This window comes from Melanostigma gelatinosum, assembly GCF_949748355.1.
Source record: "Melanostigma gelatinosum genome assembly, chromosome: 16".
Lineage (NCBI taxonomy): Eukaryota > Metazoa > Chordata > Actinopteri > Perciformes > Zoarcidae > Melanostigma > Melanostigma gelatinosum.
Genome location: NC_136649.1, coordinates 16,953,345 through 16,966,062, shown reverse-complemented (window position 1 = coordinate 16,966,062; position 12,718 = coordinate 16,953,345). Strand labels below are relative to the sequence as shown.

Below are 12,718 nucleotides of genomic sequence, written 5' to 3'. Positions count from 1 at the left end.
AATCGTAATCTGAAAGTAACTCGTTACAGCTGTCAGACAAATATAGTGGAGTATAAGTATAAAGTTATATAAAATGGAAATACACAAGCTAAGGCCAACCAGTATATCGACTTTGTACTTAAGTATGGTATTGTAAGTGACCAATTTCCTGGACATTTGTTCTCTGTTACACTGATTATTAAAGTACTTATTAATCCAAAGCTGGACTCTCTTAGACTGTGAATGCTTTCATTAAATTCTAAACACTCATCTTTCCATTCAGATCTTTTATTTTTTAATTAAGTTTGGTGGGAAAACCAGACCTAAAGACTCAAACTCAAGACACAAGAAAATCCGAGTGCCCCTTTTTCCCAATGTATAGGCTACTTTATGCGGCATCAATAATTCATGAGCGCACTCTGCACCGATTATTCCGAGTCTCCTTTTAGACAGCCCCTTCTACTTTTCCCTTTGATCTCCTCCATGCGCCAAGAACTATCAATATTTGCTAAACGTTTCTCACAAAGGCTGTCCGTGCACCGGGAGAAGCCGCAGACTGAGGGGATAAGACATAAGAGAGGCATTAATGAGAGGCCCAGAGCGATTCCCCTGTGCGTCCGCAAGGGCAGCAGATGTAGCACATGCAGTCCCAGGGGATCCCGTCCTTGGAATTTCATCAGCGGCCGGGGGAGACCCAACCTCCTCCACCGGGGAGGGCTGGGTGACGGACGTGGTAAATCATCTTTACTATGGATTGTAATTATCGGTCTGCTGACAAGCCCTCTGCCTCTCCCCTCTCACAAAAAGTGTGCGCGCGCGTGTGTGGGTAAGTGAGACTAGGGCGTGATGAGTCGCGTGGATTGCGAGGTGCTTGTGGGATCAAAAAATAATTTATTCATCCCTACAATATTTATGATGTATCCCCCTCTGCTCGGCTGTTGTTGTTGCGTGAGTTTAAATCCCCATTCTCTATAAATCATCTCTGACCAGATACAACAAATAAATACTGTGAAAGCACATCAAACGTTTTGAATTCTGTCCCACTGACCTGCAACGGACACATTGAACTACATGAAGTTTAACTCATTTTCTTTTTTTTTTTTTACAGCCAACTGAACTCAGCCTCGTGATCAGAAGTGTCAAATGATTCAAGTAAAAATCCACCCTAATGTATTTCCCCTTTAGCTATTCCACCATGTTTTCTTTCAGTTAAAGAGGTGCTCCATCAACGTTACAGTCAACCTGTGAAAACAGTGCGTCTACTGTGGCTTTGGAGGCAGGATTCCACAGTGATATCAAGCTTATACTTTTAACATAAACTGTGTTACAATCTGAGGGCATTGGGGTATAAGATGTGGGCATTTGGGGGCAAGCAGGAAAGTTCTAATGCATTATGGGACATGTAGGATCGAGTGTTTTTTGGAGCCAAGTAGGAACTAAAAGGCAGGATATCTGCTCTGCTGCTGAGATTTTGAACATTTTTAAAAATCTGTCTCTTTGGAGTCTTCCGGCATTAAGGGAGTGCAATACTGAATCCCACAAATCTGTAACAACATTGATTCATAGAGTTTTTTGTTTCAGTTGTCACAATTAACATGAGTTTGCATTCTCCAGCTCAGATATCTCAGTAATAGCTCTGTCATATTTTGCCCCACTGTTCACCCTCTGCGGAGCGACTCCATGGGGATGTTGAGCTTCAGGAGAAACTGGTTCAACTGAGCTGACAGAATGATCTGTCACTTCTGATTTAGATTGAACTTTCCATAAAACACAGTTATTCACATTTTCTTTAAGTCAGCCTATTACATCAACTAATGGCTATCCACTCAGTCCTTCAATCTATGGGAGCCTCAGCCTGACAGATATGTTGAAGGCTATTCATTGACTATCGATTGCCAATTATGAATTTTAGACAATAGACGCATTATTTAGCATCAATGGCTACACTACCTTAACCCTCATTCTAACAAACTTAACATGCAGGGACTGAATGAAGTACCGTAAGACACAAACATCATAGGAATAGGAACACATTGGTTGGAGTGACAGAATGAAGCGCCTGTGAGATATGACAGAAAGTTCATCTCAGGGGTCTACGGGGACCCCGGTCGATAGGATTAAGGTTAACTTATCAAGTTAAGAGGTCACAAAATAGTTTATTCAGTGGAAGCACCGTTTGTGTGATTCTATTTTGATATGGCCTGCAATAAAGTATATCAAAATCAATACAAATCAAATCAGTTTTATTTGAATTGGAAAAACAGTTGGTCTTCATCATCAATAAGAAATCAAGTGTGTCCTATGATGTTCCATGTGAAAAGTGCAATGTTATAAAGCAACTCTATAACCATAGTACTTTATAGTACATCACGCAGGAATATTATGTAGGAGAAAGACATAAAGCCATGATGAGGTCATTATTGCGTGCCACAGACGTACATGAATATTACAGGAATATTACAGGGAATGTGTCGTTAGGGGTTATGGCCAAGGCTGTCACTGTGTTTTACATCTTCGTGTGTGGGGCTGACAACGACGCACCAGCAAATCGGGAGGGAGAGCAGGTCATCACTGTCTGACAGGGGGGGGGGAGAAGCGGGAGTGAGAGAGAGAGCGAGAGAGAGAGAGAGGGAGGGAGAGAGAGGGAGAGAGAGAGGGAGAGGGAGGGGGGAAACGGGAGTGTAAGAGGGAGAGAGGCTGGAGAACAGAGAGCAGCACTTGCACAAGGTGCTCTTTTCGCTCTCAGACCTGCAGCTGCTCAGAGATCAGCCATGACCAGCCTCGGGATGTCTTAGAAAAGTATTTCACTTGCACGTGAACCGTTTTGCATGTCGGATGGATTGTATTGCTCTATTGTCTTCTCGGACTACTGGAAACCTGAGAGGTTATTTTACGCACACGTGCCCACAGCGCTCACCGTGAGTCACTGGATGTCCGGATTAAAACACCTGGTGGATCTTTTTGGAGGGTACGAGAGAAATGAGTTAGATGGAAATACAAATCAAATAGGTTTCCCGAGGAGTGGAATATTTTCTAGGCTTAACTCGCAGCCCACATGGCTTTGCCAAACTCATCGGGGTCGCCCGGAGCTGGGCAACCCAACCCCAGCGTCATAGACCTGGGTACAATCTTCGTTGACTCCGACATCATATTTGGATTTACAAGTCATCTGCTGAAGAGAAAAACAAAGGTAAGAGGACCCTGAAGGGATGACTGAAACACAGGTTATAAAAAAAGAATGATGTAATGGGTTTGTGTTGTCAAATGTAAAATAGTGAAGAGACAGACAACTGATGTGCGTTTGAAGGCTCTTATCCGGTGTTCAGGACCTTGAACAGCACCTCGCAGCATCCTCAATCCCCTCGCTTGCCCTCAAACTTCATCTTTGCATCTCGCTCATCACCAGATCGGCTTATTGAACACTGTTGGAAAACGGAGCTGCAAATAAAAGTGTCTTTGCAATTAACTTTTATTCTGCTAAATGACTGCTCGGCGCAGAGATCTATGGTCAAAATACCGCCGAAAGCGCTGACAGAATGACATTTCAAGCTGCTTTAATTTAACACCCAGCTCATTTAAATATGGTTGATAACTTATTGTGGGGTCGTTGTGGACGATGAAGATATACGATGACGAATCATGATCTTAGTTTTGTGTTTTTTAACATAGGCTATTTAGATTTGCATTTCGTTCAGACAATCCTTTTACAGCATCGAGATTTTTTGCAGGCCAACTTGAAACGGCTTTTAAATGACAAAAGAAAATATATTTGACCGTTTACACTTTTCAATTCGCCCCTTCACGTCGTGTCATTTGGCATGAGTTGCACAACCACAAGACAAAAGACTGCGGGTTTCCCTAAATAGGTCGTTTGAGGGCAAGGAAAAGAGGAAGCGTTTCAGAGCACGCGGCCACTGTCGCTTACATCACCCACATGAAATATTAAAAGTTTACAAATGAAATATTTAACCATTGCAGTTTGAGAGATGTTGTCTGCATTTCACCAGAGGATGGCGCCAGACACCAACAGCGCACAGAGGCAGCGTTGCGTCTTCAGGGAGGCAACAGTTGCTGACACTGAGCGGACACAGCTGAACCAGAACCCAAATCATCTTTATGATTCTGCTCTATTCTATTCTTACACGTACAGTAATCGGGATATAATGAGCGTGAAGTACCCTGAACTTAATGTGTACCCAGTGGTGTATAGTAACGAAGTAGAAATACTTCTGTGTACCTTTTCTGTGGTAAAATGACTTCATGTGCATTTCAGCCAACAAAGCGAACAATATGAAAATCTTGTGATCAAAGTCTTGTGATCTTAAAATTTGGAGAAATGTGTATAACATGTGTAAGACATCTACAATATTTCCATTTTATGGAATGATGAAGCCATAAAAACGTGGAGTCTGGGGTTTGGCTGTTTTTTCTTCGTGTAAGCATCACATACAGCTTCAATGGAGATCTGGACAACTGACAGTGAAAGCCTGCTGTCGGACTGTGTGGAATAGGATGCTTTTCTCAGCCTTAGAGCAAGAGTAAATATTTGATGGGGTTAAATTAGTAGACCAATATGTCACTGTTGACCACACAGACAATTCAGAGTGATCTCTGGTATAATAAGAGCTCTGAACTGTCATAGCCCCCCCCCCCCCCTCCCCCGAGCAGGAAAAAGTTTTCTTCAGCCCTCCCATTCCAGGAGTAACACCGCCTACTGTGCTCCTCCTCTGCTGTAAACTTCATGGTACATACTCACCAGTTGCCTCTTCGACCAGCAGCTACTGGTCCAGTACAATCTGTCAGATGACTGGTAGCCCTCAGTCAGGTCTCCAGTCCGGTCTATGGCTCTGCCCTGCGTTGTGACTTTGGTGTTTTGACGAAGACGTTGTCCTGAAGGTGTAAGCTTGGTCTGGGAGAATGAGCTCAACTGGGTGTAATTCAGCTCCCGATGGAGGGGTCCCCAACAACCGCACGTTCATTGTAAGTGTCTCACTGCACGCGATTAAATGTATCAATAATGTATTTAAGATGACGTAGGTTGTATCGGTTTAAAAGCGGCAAAACGCGCATCTCAATGGTGCGCGTGTGGACAGGTGCGCACTGCGTTTAAACGCGTCGTCAATTTACAAACAGTTTCACTCTCACACCTCAGCGCACTGGAGGTGTGACCTGTTGTTATTCCTGCAGTCGAAGTTAACCAAACTTTTCCCCTCCTGCTGAAGGTGGAGGGATGTCCGAGTGAAGGGTCTCCGGTAACCCCCAGGAAACGACTTCCCTCTGCGGAGGACGCGCGGTGCAGTAGCCGGCCTCCCCCCGAGGGCGCCGGCTCTGTTTCCATCTCCGAGTCGGAGGAGAAGGGAGGCTTCTGCCAGCAATGTCAAAAGAAAGTCACGGAGCTGAAAAAGCAGGCGCTAGCCCTGATCGACCAAAATTCACTGAAGGTTGGTTGAATCACTTTTTTTCACACTCTTTTAGGTCATGTAATATTCACAATTTTTACAGCACTTCACACATTAAAGTTTGAAACACTGACATCACCCGAGCTGCATTGCTATTTCACAGTATGTCTAGTTAAAAAAAAATTGGAATATAGAAATAGGATAAAAAGAAAAATCCAAAACATGTGAGCTGGTTACACTCTGTGGCAGCAGCCGCTCAGTCTGAGCTGCTGTAACATTTCTATAGCACCACTGTTGTCTTTTCTTGTCCACCTGCACCTGCTCATCTATGGACAATGAAATCCAACAATCTTTATGGTTTATAATTGTACCAAGAAAGCCCCCCCCCCCCATCCACTTGTAAAGTTGTTTATTGCATGCTTGACTTCAAATGCTGGCCTTGGATGTGAAAATGGAAGCCTTTGAAACTTTGAAAGTGGCCCATTGTTTGTCTAAACAATGCTTATCTCTTTATTTTGTTGTTGGGTGTGTGTGTGTGTGTGGGGGGGGGGGGGTTTGGGGGGGTCGATGGGGTTGAAATGAGCGAGCTGCTCACGTTGGAGACTGAGGAGGAAGTTAAGTCCCAGTCGACCTTCGCTGTGCATTGAAAGTGTTCCTGTACGGCTGCTCCCACAATTCCCACCGCTGTTAAATATAGGCCCTGAGACTGCTGTTGTTGTGGCGGGCCGGGTTTGCCCCCGGGTCGGTTCTCCTTTGTTGTCCCATTTTAGAGAGAGAGAGTCCCAAAGTTGTATTGGATTACAGCTTTTTAAGGTTCACCCCGAATCCCACAGCACCCGATGTTCATACGGGAACAGGTAGACAAGGGACAAGGGGGCATTTCTGAAGCACCTGGGCTCTCTGTTTCAGACGTCTGCATGTGTGGTCTAATCTTTGTTCCAAGCATATCAGATCTATGTTCAGGTATCAGGTAAGTCCACCCTGTAAACACATTAAGCCCACCCCGTAACTGCCATTATCTGCCATGGGAACTGACCTCCCCTTTTTAGTGTGGGACCCTTCAGCACTGCTTTGTGGCCTTCACCAGGTGCTCTGTGTTGTAGAAAGAGACGGGGGCAGCCCCCCCCCCCCTATTTTGCTCTTGTTGATGGCTAAATTGGGCCTTAATTCTGGGGTGACAAACAGTGATGGCAGGGTGCTCTTATTGTACCAGAGTTATGGTATGGCAGGATAATAAGCCCATTGTTTTTGTGAGCTTGAGCTGCCCACCTGTTGGGACTCATAGGATGGAGGTGGTTATGGATGATCGCTTCCAAATTGCTTCCTTCTTGGAGGGAATAAGGTCAACAGGGTGACTCAGGTGGCCTGTTGGAGTGTCTGGGATCAGGATATACCTGCAAAGGCTCGGCCAGTGTTGTGTCTGTGGCTGTCATGGGAAAAAACGGGAGCGGAGACTGGTTACCCGAAGTCGCACTTCCCCGCCCTCCCCATCCGCTGGCCGTCCCGTTTTTGTGGAGAGGAAGTCGGCTTGGTCCCCAGACGTCCCTCTCCCTCTCACCCTGCTGGCAGACTTATTGTTTGAACATCGTAGTTGTAGCGAGTGGATACAAATTGAAGGAAGAGCGTTGGGGTAGAGTGAATGTGCTTTTCTACATTAAAAGTACTGGAGGGAAAGTTCACTCACACACACACAGACACACACACACACACACACGCACACACACACACACACACAGAAGCCCTCCCAGACAGCTTTTGTGTTTTCCTGTTTGGGTTCAGAGGAACCTGCTATGCTATGTCCTGCAAGTCTGCAGATATAAGGAAGTGAAGGCCTTTTCCCTCCACACGTGTGTATGGGGGAACCCTAGCAACGACGAAGTCAAAGTTTTGTACATAAACCACTTGGTCAGCATTACAAAACTCAAAATTAAAAATGATTTCTTTCCACATCCACTGGCGGTAATTAAATATTTGTCATGCTTCCTGCCTTTAAGTGCCCGCCTCATTTCAAGAGCAACAGGGCACATGGTCTTGTGTTTGATAAGGTTTTGAAACTATGCATGCAACTGTATTGCCCTTCATGCACTTCATTTGCAATGATTTTCTAATTATGAATATTTTATGACATTGTGTTGGAAGGGCTCAACCCCAAATTAACTTTGCTGAAATGATGTCCTTGAGCTAACACCCTTAAGTTTCAGCTGCCGTTTGCACATTTTATGTTATTCAGACGGCAGATCATTAAAAAAAAACCTGGGAAAAAAATGCCCATTGCTAAAAGCCAGGCAGAAAGAGCAGATACTCTGACAACCTTCAGACTGGCTCTAATCAAGGTAATTCACCTACTTAATTTGCATAATTAAAACCTACACTAAATAATCCCTTCAGTAGTGAACAGCAGACAGTCTGGATTCAATAACTGCAGACTGTGTTTGTTGTGGCTGGACACAGTGGCTATGTGAGGTATGATATATAGAAAGACGATCACTTCATCCTCAACTTCAAAGAAACCAATTAGCTTCTTACTGTAATCAGAGGCTCTGGATTAGATCCATCCTCGGTTTATACACGCTAACTGCTCTCTGACTTGACCGCAGGGTGATACTTCGTATGTTGGTTGTGTGTGTGCTGATGAGATGACGTGATGATGTCATCAACCATCTCATGAAAAAGTTAAGAGAGTGTCATTGACAACAAAAGGCGATAAGGTTTGTAAGGAGCCAGTCGCCTGGAGTCCGTGTGACCTGTGAGGACTATAATTCCTCGCCCGTGGCCAGGCTGCAGCAGCTGAAACCCCTCAGTCACAGCTTCGACAGAAGCTCTGTCACTTGATATTTGTGTTTTTTTTTGTTTAAAGGCTAACCATAATTATATTTGCTGATCCATCAGAGAGATGACATTCGGGGGGAATGGGAGCCAAAAGGAAAATGCAAGGAGGCGCATCATAGCTGCGGTTCAAAGAATATTTCAAGAACAAGTGCAAAACTACTTTGGGAAATGCGCAAATTCACTTTCTTGCAAACATTGATGTCTGTGCGGTTAATATGTAGCTGGAGCCAAGAGCCCGTTTCCCTAGATTAGCATAAAAGCAGGAAATAGGGGGAAACAGATACAGTAGCCTCGTTCTGTCCGATGTTCTAAAGCTCAGTAATTAGCACGCTGCATCCAAAACGTTGAATCGGTACGAAAAGCAAAGAGTGAAAACGACACGTTTCGGTTATCTGTTCTACAAGCTGCAGCTACAAGTTTAGCGTACAGACATGAAAGTATCAATCTTTTCATCTAATTCTCTGCAAAAAAAAGAAGCAAATAAGCACATTTACCAAAATGTGAAACTATTCTTTTAAAATGTCTGCAAATATGTGTTTGTTGCCCTCAAAGGCGACATATAAAGTATGTATTTCGTCTGCTAAAACTACAGTTGGGAACATGGAAACACATTCAGTCTTTTCAATTGTCAAGCCATAGTTCGAGAGCAGACACATTGGGGTTTGGTATGTTGCAGAGACTGCAGGTCAGTAATAATGCCAGAAGAGCTAAAACCCCACTCATAAATACTCAGGCCTATGAATATACAAGCACTCTTGGACCTTGTGTGCTCCACCAGCTCACTGACTGATTAACAGAGAACGTCCTGTAGGGCTGCGAGGGCTTGAACATTTGGATTAAGTTGGAGGTGGAGGTCAGTTGCAGCCGGGACGTACCTATCTGATGACCTTTGCCCTCTGCATATGGGGAAACTGCATTTGTGGCGAGGTCCCTTTGAAGATGAAGGTGTAATGAAGTTAAATCTTCGTGACAGAGACTGAGCCAACCACCAGCTAATCATGGATACCGTGCACTGCTGATGTATGCACAATGTGTCCAAGCCTATTATGGATGGTGTGTACGAGTGTGACTATGAATGTAGCTGCAGGAATTAATTTGTTCCATGAAGCCTTTTGCCAGGTTTTTTTTTCCATGTGAATTCATAAATGATGGGACCAGTAATTCTCACAAACGACTCATTTGGATTCATGTTTGATTTGTTTCTGCTTTGTTCGTCATTTGACCCTCGATCCGCTTTACATGCAGTTATTAGTGAATTCATGTCAACGTATCAAATCGTGTTTAGTCTCCTGAAGCACCGAAGAAAGCAAATGAATCATCCACGTCATGCACAAAATGTTTCCCGGCCAAAAATTCAGGCACGTCTGAGTTTGTTTGACTTTGTGTAGAAATAAATTATTATGTGTGACCGCTGCCATTTTTTAAAAAAACATTGTGTTCCTGCTTGCCCACTTATGGATTTGTATAACTGTCATAGAAGAAGTGAGTGTTTGCTCCGGCTAAGGAGCCGGCAGGAACATTGCTGTGTTCTACCTACCTGGCTACTGTTTCTCAGGCGAGTTGGGAGTGTTGCTTCTCCTTTGTTGACTGACCCCTGACCTTTCTGTCAGCTCGCCCGCTCTTTAATGGTGGGTTAGGGTTTCAGGGGGCCGGCCTGGGCTGGAACAGGTGTACGCTGCCAGGTTCGCTGCAGGAGGCCAGACGACAGGACAGAGTGACTTGCAGACGGACGGATGGAGAGAAGGATAGAAAAAAGACTGTGTGAGAAAACCCCTCTGGTGGTGAAACTTGAGCTCACGTGGAGTTAAAACAGAGCATGACGATATTATTCGATTCACCTCTAAGCACCTGAGCCCCTGGGGCTCTCTGTAATGTGTGTGTTGTGTGCCTGTGTGCCGGCTCAGCAGTGCATGCACTCCAGAGAGCCTGGGAGGAGATGAGAAATGAGACAGGAGAATAGAGGAGACTCTGGGCTGAGCCGTCCCCTCGCCTCTTCCCTGCATGCAGTGTGACTTCTGCTTTATGGCATGTGGCTGTATTAAACCGCAGAGCAATAATCTGGTGTCAAGTGGTGCAGAGACCATAGACATCAGTCATGGCGCTACCGTGCCGTACTGTATCTGTGAGCCTCGGCAGCATGCAGCTGTCCGCTGCTAGTTTACCTCAAGTCTCCACAGCTTCATTCATTCACTCTTTCAGCTCTCAGACTCCTCTTCATGTGACACATTTGCATGCGTTGTATTCTCTTCTTTCAAACCCGCTGTTGGGGCTCGGTATCGGTGAGAAATATGTCCGTAGCACCAAGTATATTAAGGGGTCTGAAGTACTGAAACCTGGCATCAATGTGTCATGTGTAGCTAGATTAATAATCTTATTAGCTTATTCTTTCATGAGACAGTTCTCGGATTTAAATCAAAAGTTTGTCCCACTGTAAAGGCTTTTGTAGAAACTCTTTGTTGTAATTCTTAAAGTAAAGTATAAAACCCTATCATTTGGTAGTTGTATAAAACTCAGCTGTCTGTTGCGAGTAGCATTAAACAATGTCAATCAATACCAAGCTGTACTTACTGTTCAGTAGAGTATTTCAGTACAGTGGACACAGAAGAAAGGACTCAGTTGGCTAACGTTTCGGTTCAAGTACTGCAGGAATTTAATTGTCCTTTCCTTCATCTCCTTTATTTTCCATATTTCTCCACCTGGAAACTGCACTTTGCAGCCATAGTGCTTTAAATGTGGACAGTGGAACAACTCCGCCAGTAGTTAACGGAGCGTAAAGAGTTTCTCGTTTACTTTCCTGCCTCCAGATTTTCACAGCTGGTCCCGCTTTTCAAAGTAACTGACTTTCACTGTCCAGAAACCTTCTTTTTTTTTTTTTCTTTTTTTCGAACCTTCAGGCAGCTCTGTAATGAATGCCACATCTTCACTATGTCTGCTGCAGTTTCATTTTACATCTTTAATTTAGTGAGCTGAAAGTGAATTGACCCCAGTTGTTGCTGCCCAGTCCGCTACTTATCGCAATTGCAACGGTAAATTGCCACGAGGCAGAGTGCAGGAAATTGGTTCAGGGTGCGCAGATGCAAGGGTTGATAGGTCTGCTGGAAACAAGCCGAAGCTGCAGTAAGGCTGATGCTTATTGCCTTTCATCAAAAGGAAAGTGAAGAAATCTGTCAGAGGAGGAGGAAGAGGAGGGATTCTCCACCTGGAATAACGGCCATTCCTTAAGTCTGCACTCGGCTGCTGGCTGCTCAGAAGAGCAGATCCCCGGCGGGCAAGATGAAACAGGAACTGACTGAGGCTCCTCAGCAGATGCCCACTTACACACACAGCAATCTACATACACAGGCACGTGCACACAAGTGAACGCATGCATGCCACTGACACACTGACACACAGATGCACAGACTTTACCTGAATGTGTCCTCTTCTGGCCATCTGGCCCTTTCTGGTGCGGCTGCAAGCCACTGTCGTGTCTACAGAGAGCCGTCCAGATGTTCCCTCAGTTACCTGTCAAGGTGAGAAGAGCAATTTACAGCTGCTTTCGACCTGGGAATTTACTTTGCTGTCTTTAGTTATTGTGAGGGTTGCAGTGCCTCTCTCATTCACTGAAGTCAAATATGTACAGACGACCTACAGCCATTCAGAGAAAGACGTTCAATCAAAGTGTGTGACTTGGGAGACCAGCTGCGCCATCACCTGTGTAACGAGAACAAGAAGGCAATAAGCTGTGGCTTCATCTTTATGTTCTGCTAAGAAGCAAACCTGCTCACTAACATTAACTAGCTGGTCTCCTGGTTGTAGCTGCATGTTTGATGGACAACGCTAACTCTTAGCCAGAAAGAGAAAAAGGTTAGTGTAACTGCCAAAACGTCGATTCCGATAAACAACATGTTTGTTGGCAACATGCTAGCTGGCATTGCGCAAATTAGTGAGTTATGTGTGGTCATTTTGAGTTGGTGCAATAATATTGAAAGTACCTGTTCACAGGTGTATGTTTACTGATTTAATTCAGAAGTCAGGCAATGAAAACGGAGGCCTGGTTTTGCTTTATTAGCGACCTTTTCATCGATTTTTTTTGTACTTAAAGCACCAGATGATGCTGAGATTGTGACAACACCTGGATACTTTTAGCTATTTTCCCATTGTTAGTGTATTTGAAGAATGATTGCCATGCATAAAGCACTTGTCGGAATGGGTTTGCTGCTGTTTGGTGAAGGATCATGCGTTACAATGAGCCAGACTGAAATGAAACAATGGATCTGCTGTCGAGGCTGGCAGGGCGATGTGTTCCAGCAGAGGTCTGCAGAGCATGAGAACGGAGCCACAAAGGCAGAAATGTCAATGAGCAAATGATACAAATGCAACAAGAAGTGTAACCAGTGGGAGTTAATCAGTTTGACTTGTTAATTTAGGGCAAGCCGCCTGTGTGTGTGTGTGATTCTGAGTATGTGCTGATGTATGTATGTTTTTAATGCACTCGGCGCTCCCACTGCCCAGCTTCATATGTCATGGTG

The 12,718-nt window shown here is 44.6% G+C and overlaps 1 protein-coding gene across 1 annotated transcript in view; it reads left to right on the top strand.

Moving 5' to 3' along the window:
* Window positions 1-3,034: 3,034 nt before the first annotated feature.
* The window catches only part of kif26ab (kinesin family member 26Ab), a gene marked incomplete at its 5' end in the record, with an annotated part of 64,979 nt that continues 55,295 nt past the window's right edge, over window positions 3,035-12,718 (top strand). The window contains 2 exons of the mRNA XM_079286450.1: window positions 3,035-3,169; window positions 5,202-5,420. Coding sequence (XP_079142576.1) covers window positions 3,035-3,169; window positions 5,202-5,420 — 354 coding nt within the window. The remainder of the gene's footprint in view (window positions 3,170-5,201; window positions 5,421-12,718) is intronic.